General features: G+C 33.8%; 2 protein-coding genes across 2 annotated transcripts; both read left to right on the forward strand.

The window, feature by feature from the left end:
- Positions 1 to 307: 307 nt before the first annotated feature.
- LOC140452451 (Na(+)/H(+) exchange regulatory cofactor NHE-RF1) lies at positions 308 to 2,454 on the forward strand. The gene has a single exon (XM_072546718.1). The coding sequence runs from the start codon at positions 514 to 516 to the stop codon at positions 967 to 969; it is 456 nt and encodes a 151-aa protein (XP_072402819.1). The 5' UTR covers positions 308 to 513; the 3' UTR covers positions 970 to 2,454.
- An 11,271-nt stretch (positions 2,455 to 13,725) lies between these two features.
- LOC140451630 (uncharacterized) lies at positions 13,726 to 15,764 on the forward strand. The gene is made up of 3 exons (XM_072545475.1): positions 13,726 to 13,742; positions 13,949 to 14,556; positions 15,103 to 15,764. The coding sequence occupies exons 1-3, from the start codon at positions 13,726 to 13,728 to the stop codon at positions 15,762 to 15,764; spliced, it is 1,287 nt and encodes a 428-aa protein (XP_072401576.1).
- The last annotated feature ends 1,782 nt before the right edge of the window (positions 15,765 to 17,546 follow it).

Below are 17,546 nucleotides of genomic sequence, written 5' to 3' on the forward strand. Positions count from 1 at the left end.
GTTTTTAATTTTCTTAAAATGACAGTTTTGATGATGTACTGTTCTTTCACTCACCGAGTCACCGATTCAATTATAATAATGAATATTTAAAACATAAAACTGTTTTGATTTCGAATATTCTTCGGTTTCGAAAACAAATGCAGATAAAAAATACAAAAAAAAAAGAAATTAAAATCATACACAGAATACCGATAAAAAATTTTTAAGCAATTTTAAAAGTTTGCAAAAAAAAATAAACGACGGCGAAGAGGGTACCGCAAGAAACACAGTCCGGAGTCCGGTCAGTTTGTGGTTGTACAACGATCAAGTAGAACCAGATCACAAGCAAGTCACCCTACCTAAACTTCCACCACCTCCACTATGCTGTCGTGTCGACCGCTGGAAGAGTGAAGCACAAGCACACAAACGAATCGACAGTGTCTCTAGTTTACCTGTTCGCTCGGTGAGCTTCGTGATGTACACAAATTGATTGTCTCATACTAGTATTAAAAATTAGTTTTAGTAAATACAGTGATGTCGAACCAGAAATCGCGTCTATGCCACATCCAGAAATGGGATAATTTCGATGGGTACGGTTTTAATTTACACGCAGAAAAAGGAAAACCTGGCCAATATATCGGCAAAGTGGACGAGGGCTCACCCGCAGAAGCAGCGGGCTTAAAACAAGGCGATAGAATCTTGGAAGTCAATGGGGAAAGTATCGCTAATAAAACTCATAAACAAGTTGTAGAATTAATTAAAACTCAAACAGGTGAGACCAAACTTTTGGTAGTAGATCCTCAAGAAGATGGTATCATACCTACAGAAGTTAATAATGAAAAACACGAGAAGAAGGAAGAAAATGGCCAGTTGAACCTTAGCATGACCGCTGCTGAACTACGGGCGAAGCTAGCGGCTAAGAAAAAATTTGATCCCAAAAAAGAAGCTATGGATTTCAAACAAAAATTTGATATAGTGCAAAAACTGTAAAGTGAAAACTATAAAGATTATTTCTTGCGGATGGATAAAGTGACCTTGCATCGCAACAGGTGTTATATAAATAAATAATGTGACAAGTGAATAGGCTGCAAATGTAACAGATGAATGAATCTATTTGTTTAAAACACAAGTAAATAATATCCTGAGTATTATTTTTTAAAGTAAATACACAATATAAACAAACATTTTGGTAAACATTTAGGTAAGCTGTTTTTTACTTGTTTTACAAATATGTTTTTACATTTGCCAAAAACATTAAGAACACTTTCTAAAATTGAATAATTTTTAATCTCTTCTTATTTATAACAAAAATTGCCAAAAATATTCTGCTGGTAATCTGTGCTATCACTTATTAATCTTTGTTTTTAAGAATTTTCTGTCGTTCGACAATGATTTTAGCACTCTTAGAATTTGTAATTACACTGAAAACAGGTTGTGAATTTAGTGGTTTTGGCTAGTTAGCATAAATGCCAGATGTTGTGTAAGAAATTCTGAAAATAATTGCAATATCTTTAATACCCAGTAAACACAAACCTCAACATTTTTATTTATAGATAGACACGTAAAAAAGCCATTCACGTGATCGGACAATACATGTATATTTATATAATCATCTTTTCAGACGATTTTATACACACTAAGAAAAATAATGCTTTTGTACTATGTTTTTTTAAATCAATTTCATTCACATCCGTTTTTATTTTTACTACTTGATCTATTAGCATGGGTTTTTATTAATTTTGGAAGAGCCGCAAAAACATTTTGCATTTTGTTTATTTTGCTGTTTAATATTTAATTAATATGTACCTACTAAATGCAAAAGAAAAATAAATTGCAATTTTATTATGCCATTTCACTATTTAGCAATTGCTTTAATATTTGATCCAATTTTTGTGGTTACTATTGGCCGATAAGACTTATCTGGACAATTGTAAAAATGAATCAATCTAAATTTAAATTTATTTTATTTCTTTATTACTTTAATGGTCAAAAAAAATAGAACACTATCAAGCAAAGTTTTATACTTTTCTCAAACCCAAAAATTGCCTTTTGAAAGCCGGTTCTAAATTATCAATTTTGTCAATGCACAATGGTTTGGAATAGGTATTAAGCTTTTTACTATTTTTGCAATTAGGATGTCACGGGTAAATGTAAGAAGGCATTTAAATTAGAGAGCAAAGTTTTTAACTACCGTCTATACTGTTGAATCTCAAAGTAGGGATGTAATTTATTTATCCCCGCTCTATTGTCTATAGCTTTTTACCTTTTTACAGTTGTTACATAAATTTCAAAAAATATATCTTATACCCCTATTAATAAATAAAAATTGTTTTCTATAAGCCACCATAAGCAATATCTGTGTTTTCTAGATCTAGGCTCTCACTTAAAGATCTATAATCGTTTTGAAACAAAATCTCAAATTGAAACGTCGATAGCCTTATTTTAAACTTTAATTGTGGCTTATTCCCATTAAAATAGTAATTACTTTAAGATGCCACAAAAAAATAGATTAAAAAATCTCAAATGTACATTAAAATAAACGTTATTACAAATGTTTCACACCATGTTAAATAAATATATGGACTTGTAACATCAATGAGCAAAAAGCGTGTCATGGAATTATCGGAAAAGCCAAAATGACTTATTCTAAGAAAAATAGTTTCTGTGAAGACAAAATTTCACTAAAATCCAATTTCGTAGATAATGATAATGTTTTATAATTTATAAATCAGGAACTTTATAAGATTGACCCAAAAAACACTAAAAATTTTATAAGAAATTATTGTAATTATTATACTGTTTATCTTCTTGTTATGTGTCTTATGTTTCCTGTCTGCATTTTTATGGATTTTTTTTATTCTGTATTACTGTATTATAACTAAAAACAAAACAATACTCTATTACATTGGAGCTTTAATGGTTTAATACACTCCGCCAAAAAAGTATCACATCACCTATGAAACTGCAAATTTTGTATTAAAAATAATTTTAAACATGAATTTTTTACTGTTTTTTTTTGTTTTTTAAGTACTTATCAAGTAATAAAAGAAAAATGCAGAATGTATGAAAAGCAAAGATTTTATTTAATTTATTTCATAAATTAGAAGTAAGCGCACAAACAGCATTGTATAAAAAAAAAATAAAAATCAAAAATTATGATAATTTAGTAAGACGTATTGCCTCCTCTAGCTCTTATAACATCTAGACAACGTTGTGGCATACTTCCAATTAATCTTCTTAGATAATCTTGATCGACATTGTCCCATTCTTCGGTTAACAACCGTTGCAGGTCCTGAAGATTAGCTGGCGTCACATTACCAGATCTCACCCTTCTGCAGAGATGGTCCCAAACATGTTTTATTGGATTTAGGTCCGGCTGTGCGCTAGTCAATTCAAAACTTGTAAATTTACCTCTTGAAGATACTCGGTAACGATTCTTGCGACGTGTGGGCGCGCATTGTCATGCATTAAAACAAAGTCATTACCAATAAATGGGGCATAAGAAACAACATGCATCTCCAAAATTTCTCTAAGGTACCTATCAGCAGTTAAGGATCCTCCATCTAGCTGTAACAATTCGGTTTGACCCCTAAGAGATATTCCGCCCCAGAGCATAATGGATCCTCCTCCAAAGTTTATCGCCGGTCTTAGGTTGCATTGAAAATAACTCTCGCCATCTCGTCTATAAACTGGTATTCTTCGATCAGAAATGCATAAACAAAATCTTGACTCATCCGTGGAGAGTATGTTACCCCAGTCGTCGATATTTCAGTTTACGTGCTCTTTTGCAAATGTTAGACGTGCTATACGGTGTTCCCTTGTAAGTCTCGGGGCAGTGGCAGCTACTCTGGCCCTAATTCCAAACTGTCTTAAGATGTTCTTAACAGTTTCTGGAGACACACGTATATTTCGAGTCTCGGCTAAGTCATGTTGAAGTTGACTTGCAGTCACATGTCTCGATGCAAAGCCTGAAGGACTAAAAATCTATTGTCCACATGTGTAGTTGCTCTTGGCTGACCTGCTCGTCTTTCATAAAGACCAGTCTATTGGTACCTTACTACCACTCGTGATACTGTCCTGATTTACACCCACTAAATTTGCCACATATCTCTGACTCCTTTCGTCTTCAATGATGGAAATTATTCTAACCACTTGATCTCTCGTTAAATTTAAATTCATATTGTCACGACCTTCCATACTCAATATTTAATACGAAATTTTAAATTAAACGCAAGCTGTATACTTTTTACAAAAGTAAAATAAAGACTGATAATATAAAAACCAGACAAAATAGCAATTAACATTTTTTTTTCCTAAACAGTAAGCTGTATTTACAAATTTGTTTTTAATATTTATTCTAGCCTTAATATTCTTAAGGGCCAGAAAGAAATAATTTAAATTAACCAAATGTTGTCAGAAATATTATTTGTAATTTTAAAAGTGATGCGATACTTTTTTGGCGTAGTATATATTCTTATTTATCTATTACTTCTTTTTTTATTCCCTTTATGACCATCTTTTTTCAATTTGTGAATTCTAATCATAGTAAGCTTTTTGGTATTTACCGATAACGTAAAAACGTGTGAAAACATTAATATTGCATAATATGCAATATAAATTACTATTATATTATAAATTATATATATATATATATATATATATATATATATATTTATAGATACTACTTCTATTTCCATCATTAAGATTCCATTAAAGCATCTCTTCCTCCAGATATTTATCTTACGAGGAAAATTTACTGAAGGTAGAACATTCTAATTAATCATTAAATATTATTGAAATAAACAATATGTGGAATATCAAGTTTTGAATTGTTTTCTTTCAACATCCGTCCAATACATAGTTAGTGTTTACTGAGAGTTGAAAATATGCAAGGTTTTTTCAAGCACTGCAGATTATCAAACAGTTTAAATTATATAATAAGTATTTTAATTGTAGATTGGATTTGCCATTATCTATATATATATATATATATATATATATATATATATATATATATATATATATATATATATATATATATATATATATATATATACACTGCTCAACAATTATTGAAGTGGATATTAGAAAAATATTCATGTTACTTGTGTCTTAGTTCGAAATAAATAAAAGTCGAATGCATTAAACACATACTTTATTCATATACCATGTTTGGCAGTTAAAAAGGCAAAAAAATACTTTTGAATAAAACAAATAAATAATAATAAATCATTTTTAATACATTGTAGGGCCATCTCTCACTCTTTTTAATGCTGTTACTTTATTTGGAAATGTCAATATTAATTTATCAATAAAATTTTGAGTTATTGTTTCCCAAATTGTTGCAATTTCTTAGCTAATTGTTTTAAAATTTGAGGTAGCTGTAGGAGTCTGTTTAAACGTCTGAGCATATCTGCCCAAACGCGTTCGATAAAATTTATGTCCGGAGAATACGGTGGCCACTCCATTCTTGTAATTCCATGATAATCTTTCCTCTTCTTCTTCTTTAGCAGCCGTGTCCGTATTCAGACGTTGGCCGTCATTATGTTTAAAATTTCCTGAAACCTTTCTCTATCGGCTGCTGCGCGAAATAATTCTTCTACTATCCATCCATCCAATGGCGCTACAGCCCAAATCGGGCCTTGGCCTCCTTCAACAGGCTTCTCCAACCATCTCTATTTACCGCTGTTCTTTTCCATGAACGCGTTCCCAGGCAGTTCCTGGCATCCTCATCGACTTCATCTTCCCATCTCTTTTTAGGTCTTCCAACAGGTCTTTTTCCCTGCATTCTTGCATTTAATAATTTTCTGGGGATTCTATTCTCATGCATGCGGACCACGTGCCCTGCCCATCGTAATCTCTGCAGTTTAGTATGTTGTGCTAGAGGTGGTTCGCTATATTGCTCGTATATTTCTCTATTGTACCTAATTCGCCAGTTGTTGTTTTCACTTATTGGGCCCAGGATCCTACGTAATATTTTTCTTTCAAACACATCTAATGCATTGGCAGATTTCTGTGTCACCACCCATGTTTCGCAACCATAACTTACTATGGGCCTGATTATTGTTTTATAGACCCGGAGTTTTGTTTTCCGGTGTACGTCTCGCGATTTGAATATGTGGCCCATCGCGAAATAGGCTTTATTTGCCAGCACAAGCCTTCTATTTATTTCCGGTTCTTCTTCATTGCTTGCGACCAGATCCATTCCTAGGTATGTGAATCTATTTACATGTTCTATATCGTCAATAAAGTGTTGTTGCACCGGTCTATTTGATCTGGTTTGTATGAGTAGTTTTGTTTTATTTGTATTTATTGCTAGCCCTACTGCTTCTGCACTCTGTTTCAACTCAACGTAGGTTTCTTCCGCTGCATTCATTGTTCTGCTCATTATGTTTATGTCATCTGCGTATGCTGCTAATTGGGTAGACTTGTTTGTAAGTATGTTATTTCCGCTCACCGTCAACCGTCTAATTACATATTCCAGAACAAGATTAAAGAGCGTTGGAGCTAGTCCGTCGCCTTGTTTCAGTCCTTGCGTTATCGTAAACGCATCAGTGATCTGTCCCTGAATACATACCTGTGCTTCTGTTTCTGTCATTGTCATTTGCACTAGTCGTATTAATTTTGATGGTATGCCAAATTCTTTCAGTATATTAGGTAGAATTGTTCTATCTATTGAATCATAGGCTTGTTTAAAATCTACAAAGAGATTGTAAACGTCCATGTCATATTCCCATGCTTTGGCTAGTATTTGTTTAACTGTAAATAGTTGGTCAATGGTAGATCTATTTTGCCTAAACCCTGCTTGATATTCCCCGATGATTTTTTCCGTGAGAGGTTGTAGTCTTCGATTAATGATGTTTGTGAGTATTTTGTATCCCGAACAAAGTAAAGAGATGCCTCTATAATTCTGACACAACAGTTTGTCTCCTTTTTTATGAATTCTTCTACTATGGCACCACAATATTGTCTATTTCTGAATGGAAATAGACAATAGAACGATTTCCGAAGTGGAACTTGAAACGTCAATAAACTTACTTTAACCATTAATTGTGGCTTATTCCCATTTAAATAGTAATTTCAACATTGTCTAATATTACGTAGCCATGAAAGTTTCTTTCGACCAATCCATCTCTTTCCCTCCACTTTTCCTTGTATTATTATTTCCTACGCGAAGTAGATGGTATTTGGGTTCTCTAATTATATATTCAAAGTATTCTGTTTTTCTTCTCTTTATGGTCATTTATGATTTATGTGCGAAACCCTTGATATTTTTAGGATCCGTCAATAGCACCACAATTCGAATGCTTCTAATTTGTTAAGCATTGTGATCTTTAATATCCACGTTTCCCAACCCTATAATAGAATAGAGCACACATAACTTTTCAGGACCTTCTTGTTAATATGTATCGACAGGTTTATGTTACATAAAAATGGTTTCCAGGTCATAAAAGCCTTACGCGATATTTTGATCCTGTTATTATCTCTTCATCAGAGTCACAATTTACATTTAACCAGCTGCCAAGGTATTTAAAATTGTTTACGCGTTTTATCTCCTCTCCATTAAACGAAAGCAGAGCTTGATCTATAGTAATCTTTCCAACTACCATCCAATTTCTCTTTGGAATTTTAATTTTAAGTCGGTTCCGATAACTTGCTTCAGTGACTAGATTTACTAATGTCTGAAGATCCTGTAAATTTTCTGCAACAACGGTAGCAAATGCCTTCCTAAAGATTTCTTCAAAGTATAGATAAAAAGAGTGGGTGACAATACACAACCCTGTCGTACTCCACTTTTGATGTGTAGTTTTTCAATACGACTATCTCCATTTTTTATAGAGGCTAGTTGATTGTAATATAAGTATTTTAGCAGTCTTATATCGTAGTGGCCAAGTCCTGCTGGTCACAGTCAATCGAAAAGTGTATCGTGTTGTACTCCGTATCTTATGTGTGTGGCTCATCAAACTGATGAGTCTAAAATCACTGAATTTGGTGAGCCTGCTTTTCTTTGGTAGCTTTTTTAAGTAGGTAATGTTTTCCTATTCCAAAACTTTAAGTAGCTTAGCAGGGATTTGATCTGGTCCAGGTGCTTTATTAATTTTTGGCCTGCTGTATTGCTTTTCTGCCTTCTAATTTCAGTATCCTGGGACCTGTGCCTAACTGGTTGTCACAGGTCGTATGCATGTCTATTATTTTCCCCAGAAGCATCGTCAAAAAGGTCACAGATATATCTCTCATTAATCTTTGCACTGTTATTCGTAATCACAAATTTTTCCGTCTGCGTTTTTTAGTACACGTATTTAAGTTTCTTGTGGAGGTTGAAACTGTCGTTGTCCATTTTAAGTTGATTTTCACGTGTACAGACGCCTTCCTGGAAGTTGAAACCAGGAATTTGTAATGAAGAAGTCATTTTCTTGGCCAAATTAGATTAGACGTTCACTTATTTGTTTTCTCTCTCCCAAGCCAAAGTTTTCGGTGATGTTTTACGTCATATTCTGTCTTAACTTAAGCGTTAAAGTCTTTCATAACTATTGTTATTTCCTGTTTGTTATTTTTAGCACTTCTTTTATTTGATGGTAGAATTTTTAAATTTTCTGCCAATCTTCGTCAGCATTCAGCTGTATTAACATTAATATGTCTGATATAGGGAGAAGTTAGTAACATACTTACTTATATGTTGTTTCATAATTATTGATACTTCGATTCGATGCATATAGTCTTGGTTTCCAGAACAGCGTATCCGTTCGATATGAAATTCCCTGTATTTGGCAATCTTGTTTTGCTCATCTTCATGATAGTAATATTTAGTTTGTACATTTCATAGAGTAAATTTTACAGCTTCATATAAAGTTTTTACATTCCATGTAACTATTCTATACGGGTTCTTCATTTTTATCTTATGTCTGGTGATACTTGTCACAGCGAAATCACAGGGATTTCGCTGGCTAGCGACCTGTGAAGCCATTTGGTTTAATTGTGTATTTATTTCCCTGCCGGATCTTGAGTTCCGCAGCCCATGATCAGTAATATTATTCGTTGCACTAATCGACCACCATTGCACCAACGTACAATGGGACTACGCTCAAGAGATTAGATCCAGAATTGAAATGGCACGGTCTACATTTATTAAGTTGAGATCCTTGCTGTGCTGCAGTGATCTCAGTTTGGGAACCAAGATGCGAATAGTGAGGTGCTACGTTCTTCCAGTGTTACTGTATGGAGTTGAAGCCTGGACACTGACGCAAGCCACTGAAAAACGAATCGAAGCCTTCGAGATGTGGATATACAGAAGGATACTAAAAATATCTTATGTGGACCATGTCACCAACGTTGAGGTCCTACAGCGCATGACAAAAGAAAAAGAAGTGCTTAATTTAATTAAACAACGCAAGCTTGAGTACCTCGGCCACGTGATGCGGAACGAAGAAAAATATCGAATTCTTCAACTTGTTATGCAGGGTAAAGTATTTGGCAGAAGAGGACCGGGACGCCGTCGTATCTCGTGGTTGAAAAATCTCCGACAATGGTTTGGGATGACCTCAGCGGAGCTGTTTCGCAGAGCAGTCAACAAAACCATGATAGCCTTGATGATCGCCAACATCCGGACCGGATAAGGCACTGAAGAAGAAGAAGAAGCACTAATCGATGCCATGAAGACTTTACTAAGGAGTATAATGCGGGGATTTCCAGTTGCCTTTCCCACCGCAGTGTTCAATCTAATCCGTATCAATCTAATATAGTAATTGTCGCCTAAAAGTGTCCGTTTTAAACTGTTCCGGAGAATTTTTCTACACCTTTACACAGTAATGAAAATACTACTTCCCATTTCCATGTGCTAGTTTTGGTCCACCTCGAGTATTTTATTTCCTATGTACCAACCATATCTGGGAGGTATACTCCTATGCGCCACCTGGGAATCCAGCAATCTAGCAACAACACACGAAGTTGTCTATTGTAAATAATCTATTCCTTCATAATTCTCGCGCGTTGAGGATGGGCATTACCATCGATAAAAACAAACCTGTAATGTAGTACCAGCAAATGGTACTATTATTGGCTTTATGACCTAGTCATGATATCTTCCAGCCCTCATTGTTTTATTAATTAAAATTACTAACTCAGTGCGTCCATTAAAACATATGCTCCCCAGACACAAATTGATCCGCCTCCAAAGAGAGTGGTTGAAGCCATCAAATGTTCATTACATCGTTGTCCTTTTTCTCCAGATGAATATTCTACCATCAAACGTATATAAACGGAATCTTGATTCGTCAGAAAAGAGGCCATGTCTCCAGTCTTGGAAGCCCCATTGACTGTGTTTCGTCGCCCAATGATATCTGCTTGCACGTTGCTTCGCTGTGAATTGTAGATGTGTAGCACATCTTCTTACTTTTAAATGACATGCATACAACCGTCTACTAATAGTTTGACTAAAAATAACCCTTTTAGTAGCTTGTCTGAAGAAGATATTAATCCTTGACGCCGTGTATGTCCTGTTTTTTCTTTTCTTGCCGTGAAAACTATGAAAGGATCTTGAGCATAAGTTGTGGCTCTTTCCTGTCCTCCCTCATATGTATATGCTCCAGATCGTGTCTCTAAATAGCGATTCCATACTCGACTTACAACCCTTAAGAATATTCAGTCGCATAGCGATTTCTACTTGAGACAAACTGTGAAAGTTGCACAGTCTCTGATGGTTCTAAAGGCATATTACTGAACTAAATTTTATTTTAACTTAAGTTTTATTAGAACAGCAGTTATTAAGTCTCTAAAACCTATTCCATATAATGGCAAATATAATATTACAACGAATAAAAATACCCACTGGAATTATTGAGCAGTCTATATACATGTATATATATACATATAATTATCTATATATATATATATATATATACATATAAATATCTATATATATATATATATATATATATATATATATATATATATATATATATATATATATACATATATATATTTATATGTGTATATTGTAATAGATATAATTTTATCGATCAAAATATTACGTTTGTGTCAGTCATCCAATTGTTTCCTGTTTAACAAAAATTGTAGTGTCTCTTTAGCCTTTAGCGCATTAGCCAAGCACTGTTATTAACACACAGATTTGAGTTTATTTAGGAAATTATTAAGTGTTTACGAAAAATCCAAAAGATGAGAGTGACTATTATAATGGTATACTTACCCACAACAATAATTATCACATTTACAGTTTTTCACAAGCTGTACGCTCCAGTCAAAGCTATAACTGGATTTACTTGAAAATTCTTTTTATATGAGAGAAAAACCTTTTTTTAGAGAGAGTCTTCTAGACTAGTTTCGTCTAACCGAAAATGCATTTGAATTGCGTTAGCGTCGCCGTTTCCAATGCAAGTTAGACCCAGTTTGATTAAAGTTATACATATTGTGATTTTTATCTGTCAATTTACTAATAGTTCAATTGGACAGAGTTCTGTTTTCTGTATCTTTTTTTTGCATTTATCTAGTCATCCCTCATTTACATTTGAACTATTTTGTATATCGTCCCTTTATTTAATTACTTTTCCTTTAATACGAGTACGTTTTCTAATGACAGTTTAGAGAGAATGTGGCATTAATTACATATTTTACCTCATTATTGATCTCCAAAGTTTTCCGTGGATTTCAATATATACTTTAGTGGTTCTTAAAGCAAGTTTTCTATACCTTTGGAATATTTAAGCATTTAGAGGCTCTTATTATATTATGAACGTTGTTAAATTCTCTGGATATTTCAGGTCATGTTTCTGAAGAGTTGTTACTCCATAAGTACTTCATACTTCTTTATAATTTTTTTTGAGTTATATTAAAAAATCGGTATTGGAGCGTTTCTGTCAAAAATCATATAAATTGTACAAGAAAAACAAGTACACAGATGATACTTTTCTACATTTCACTAAATATTGTACATATTCAAAACACATATTCTTTGTATTTTTCGTAAATTTTAGTTGGAATTTAGACTGCTATAGAAAATGTTTTTATATAATTGAGAAATTACCTTGATTTTAATTTGTTTTTGCCCCTTTCATCTGAAAATTTATTGAAATTAATGCAAAAATTTTTATCTCGACACGCTATTGTTATAAAATTTTATATTGGATAAAAATATTTTTTCAAATATAAGAATCTCATGTTTTTGTTATATTTTGTTAAAAATAAACTTGTTTTGAAAATATTTTGCAGTTTCATTACTATTTGTGCAGTTTTTTGTTTGGGTTTTTTTTTATTTGTCATCCCAAAATATTAGTGATTCCAAACTTGTTAATTTTAAAAAATTAGCTAGAAAGTTGTGAAATATACAGTGTGGAAACCACTTATAGAATAAAATTGTTTGTGTCCTCATTATAGAAAATAATAAAAAACGTTGAGATACCTTAACTTTTAAATTTAAATGTGCGCTTTTTAAACATAAATTTGAATGTACAGGGTGATCCACGCAAGTCTGGCATAGTCCATAATCTGTATTTTAAATGAAACACCCTGCATATTTTTATGTTTTTTTAAAAGCTCCTTAACAACCTGATCTCAACGAACTATATCATGTAGGGTCTATTATGAATAATACAAGGTGAAATTTTGAAATTAAGTATAATTCTTAAATGTAATTTTCTTCAAGACCATTAATTCATAGAATACCCGAGGTAATTGATTGGATTACATGAAAATAAATGGTCAAAATGTTCTCCACCTTGTTGTTGGCAATAACACGGTCTCCTATAAAACTCGTCCCGAACTTTGTTTTAAGTTTGAGGTGAAATATTCCGTATTTCTGTAGTTATCCTTTCTTTGAGGTCTTCAATGCTAGTTGCTTGTGTTGCATATACTGGCGTACTATCAAAGGCGTAAGATCTGGTGACCTAGCTGGCCACTTAGTAGTACTCCTTCGTCCAATCCATTTATTGAAGAAGATTTCATTAAAGTAATTTCTCACCATTAAAGCATAATGGGGTGTTGCACCGTCCTGCTGGAACCAGACAGTTTCATGCGGTAGGGTCGGATCTATTGGATTGGGATATAAGTTAGCCAACTGAGGAAGAACATCGTCTCTTTGCATGCTTAAATATTTTTCCGCTGTCAAATTACAATCTACAAATATAGGACCAATAATATGATCTCCTATAATACCTGCCCAAACATTCAACTTTTGAGGATACTGAGTGTGTGTTTCACGCATCAAATGAGGATTCTCCGCTGACCAATATCTACAGTTTTGTCTGTTTACCTCTCCGTTTAATGTAAGTGTTGATTCATCAGAAAAAAGAATTATGCCAAGAGCTATTTCATTTGTGTTAATTTTATCCATCATTCTTTCGCAGAAAGCCATTCTACGATCTGGATCGTCTTCTGTTTTTCTTCATGGAGACACCTTAGGACAGTTGTGTAACTCACATTAATTTGGCGTGCAATTTGAGGTGAACTTGGCGTTGGATTCTCTGCGACACTTAACAAAATATCCACTTTCACCTCATCTTCAATGAAGTTCGGTTTTCTTTTTAATGGTTTAACCCATGAAGGACTGGAGTTGCCATATGGCAACACTGGTATTGACGAACGAATCTTATTATTTTGAGGTTATGTTAGTTTGTTTTGTTTCCAAGAACGTGCCGGTCTGCAGAAAATAAGTGATTTGAAGATATACACCTAACAAAAACTTAATTCGTTGGTGTTTGTGAGATTTTATAGTCACCGTTTTTGATAGTTGTAAAAATGGATATAAGATTTGTGTAAGTAGCTCAATTTGTCAATTACTTCTGAATAACTATTACATCTAAGTGGCTAAAGTAACAATTATGCTCTAATAGTAAGGTCATTTTCCCTCTGTGAATATTTGACAACCCTTGAAAAAAAGCGATCTTTTACAATATTTTGTTTTTATTCATCGCGTTGCCATATGGCAACGCTAGTATCTACAGGCATCTTGTTTTTTCAGGCTGGGTTTCTCTGTACAAGAAGCTTTGAACATGGTTTACGAAGATGACGTCAAAGTTAGAAATATTTATGTTGAGCCCCCAAATATTGGAGACCTCACTGATGAAGATTCTGGCGAGGAGGATGGGGGAGGATTCATCGACAATCTGTCTAGAAAACAGCTGGAAGCAAATGTTGAGGTGCAAATGTATGGTGAAGAAGCAGACAAGGAGGATGGCGACATCGAAGAAGATGCAGTTCAAGCGATGGATATTTCCCAGGAAAGCAGCGGAAGTTTCATCCCACAAACTACCTCTCAAGTGAAGAAAATTGAATACGAGTCCCTAAATTGGATAACGGGTGATTTGGTCGACAATGCCGCTAGTTTCCCAGAATATAGCTACGAACCATTCAATACGTTGACACCTGTCGAGATGTTCGAATTATTTTTCGACGAGGATATAATTAGTTACATTCTCAACCAATGCACGAGTTATGCACTACAGAAGAACTTTCCCGACCCCAAAATTTCCGCAGGAGAAATGAGGTGTTTCTTTGCCATTTTGATTCTATCGGGGTATAATTGGCTCCCGGGAAAAAAATTTTACTGGGATACGAAAGGCGATATGGGTAATGCAATGGTCATGAACGCTATGCGAAGAGATCGGTTCCTTACAATTTGGCGTTTTTTCCACCTTGCAAATAATGAAGCCATCGATGAAAGGGACAAATATTACAAAATCAGACCCTTAGCTGACTATTTACAGAAAAAATATAAAGAATACTACGTCCCTGAAGGCGAATTAAATTACGACGAATCTATGGTGAAATACTTTGGACGCCACTCATGTAAACAGTTCATAAAAGGAAAGCCGATTCGTTTCGGATACAAAGTTTGGTGCCTCAACACTAAAAGTGGGTATCTTGTAAGCTTCAACATGTACCAAGGAACCGATCCCAAAGCAAATAATCATTATTATAAAGTTTTTGGAGCATGTGCGGCTCCATTCGTCACAATGCTCGATGAACTGCCCAATGATAAATCAAGATTACCCTACAAATTTTTCTGCGACAATTTATTTACGAGCCTCCACCTTTTGAAACATATAAAGGATCGTGGCTATAGCCTTACCGGAACAATACGGGAAAATCGTATTCCCAAAAACTGCCCTATAGAATCGAAAGCTAATATGCAGAAACGCAAAAGGGGTGATGTAGAGTCGATTCTCGAGAGAGAAACTGGTATTATAGTTGTAAGATGGTTGGATAACAGCGTCGTAAGTGTAGCGTCAACATGTTATGGGGTGGAACCACAATCGCTCGTGAAAAGATATTCACAAGCTGAAAAGAAAATCATCCAGGTTCAAAGTCCATGCCTGATTGGTAAATATAATAATGCAATGGGGGGCACCGACCTAATGGACGAAAATATAAACCGCTTTAAAATAGGAATGAGGGCAAAAAAATGGTACTGGAGCTTGATTACCTGGATGCTAGATGCGACTATACAAAACGCGTGGGTGCTACATAAAAAATCCGGCAACAAGTTGACACAGTTAGAGTTTAGGCGTGAAATTGTGCAAGCCTATCTGACCAAATACGGAGTGCCTGCAAAACAAGGTGGCCGACCGTCTAGTTCACTCTCAAGTCGTTCCTTTCATAGAGTATCTGATGATATTAGATACGATGGAGTTGGGCATTTACTGGAACCAGTACCAAATAAAAAGAAAATTAGGTGTGCAGGTGAAGAATGCAGGTCGATCATGAGAACAAGATGCACCAAATGTGAAGTAGGTTTGTACACAAAGTGTAATGTTAAATTTCATACACAGCTATAGAAAGTTTTTTGCCGATTATATCTCAATTTCATAGAATATTTTTAACTTTTATTTCATTCGGTTAATGTAGCCATAGGAACCTAGCGTTGCCATTTGGCAACAGGCACTATTTTTAGGTTTTAATATATTTAATAATTATTTTTGTCTTTTTCTAAGTAAGTTTTGTCCATTCATAAGAGTTATTTGTATTATTTATGTAAAATAAAGATTTTCGAAAACTTCGTCCTTCATGGGTTAACATGTCCAAGTTCTCTGAATTGTGCATACATTTTAGACCTTGTACAATATTAGGTAACTAAGGATACCTCTGATTAAATAAGTTTGCTACTTCAACTTGACTTCTATAATTCTCCCCGTAACCGATCATCATTAAAATCTCAATTCGGTGGGGCTCAGTTAAATATTTCGTTTCTATTTCTGCAAGAAATTAGCTTTTAATTAGAAATTTATTATTTTAATGTCAACACACCAACAACTGATTGATAACAATCCGCATTATTTACCGATTTAGTTAAATTAGCAGACTATCTAGACCGTTTTTACCTATTCATGACAAAAAATGTTAACACGGTTACTAAACAGAAAGTTTTCCCAATATACTGACACAGAGTAAAGTGTATTGTCTGTATTTAGCTAATTTAAAATAATACCATAACACGTGATAAATTATTAATTTCAAAATTTCACCTTGTATTATTCATTATAGACCGTTCATGATATACTTCGTTGAAATCAGGTTGTTAAGAATCTTTTAAAAACATAAAAATATACAGGGTGTTTCATTAAAAATAAGGATTATGGACTATGCCAGACTTGCATGGATCACCCTGTAAATTTAAGTTTACGTTTAAAAAGTGCACATTTAAATTTAAAAGTTAACGTTTTTTATTATTTTCTATAATAAGAATTGGTTATATATATATATATATATATATATATATATATATATATATATATATATATATATATATATATATATATATATATGTGAGCACATAAAGGTTCGAATAAATTCGTTAAACGGTTGATGTGCGCATTTTTTGCTGAACTTAAATTATTGATGACGTCATCCCTTCTTGAGTTGTTTTTATCATTTTTTTATTGGTTATACCTTATTTTGACACTATTAGCAAAAAGAGCGTATCTTTTATATACGAATGTCATATTTTTTCTTGTCAGTTATGTCACATAACGTTTACTGATTTTGATGATGAGAGGTTATGGAGATAGGATTCGTACATAAGCTGAACTTTGTAACTTATTTAACGATAAATATCCCGATGGACCTATTACACAATCGACTATGAGCAAAGTCGAATCAAAATTTAGAAATTTTGGCAATTACCAAAAATTGGTACAATGAATTCAGTCGTGGTCGGCACTCTCTCCAGAACAAATTTCGTGAAGGTCGCCCAAAATCTGCTGTTATTTCAGAAACCATTGATGCTGTGCGTGAACTGATAGAGCAATCGTCATGTGACATAAATTGAGATTGAGGCATCCTTGGGCATTAGTATGACAAGCATCAATAAGATATTGCATGATCATTTGGCTGTAAAGACGATTTTTTATAACATATACACAGATGACGAAACATGGATCTATGCATATGAGCCAGAAAACAAAACATCAATCGACCGTATGGGATAAATGGTCGCTTGTTTCTTTTGGTATATGTTGTATTTGCACGTGAAATGTAATGAAGATGGTGTTGAATGTATTTTATGTTCCTTTATTTCACTAATTAAAAACATGTGTGTGGTAACCTACATAACGTAACTC

The sequence above is a fragment of the Diabrotica undecimpunctata genome, chromosome 10 (genome assembly GCF_040954645.1).
Source record: "Diabrotica undecimpunctata isolate CICGRU chromosome 10, icDiaUnde3, whole genome shotgun sequence".
NCBI classification, from domain to species: domain Eukaryota; kingdom Metazoa; phylum Arthropoda; class Insecta; order Coleoptera; family Chrysomelidae; genus Diabrotica; species Diabrotica undecimpunctata.

What these genes read in the sequence shown, in the direction of transcription:
- LOC140452451 (XM_072546718.1), top strand. Translation starts at nt 514, where the DNA reads ATGTCGAACCAGAAATCGCGTCTATGCCACATCCAGAAATGGGATAAT.
- LOC140451630 (XM_072545475.1), top strand. An exon ending in GGATACGAAAGGCGATATGG is followed by an intron (nt 14,557 to 15,102) that starts GTAATGCAATGG and finishes ACTGCCCTATAG; the next exon opens with AATCGAAAGCTAATATGCAG.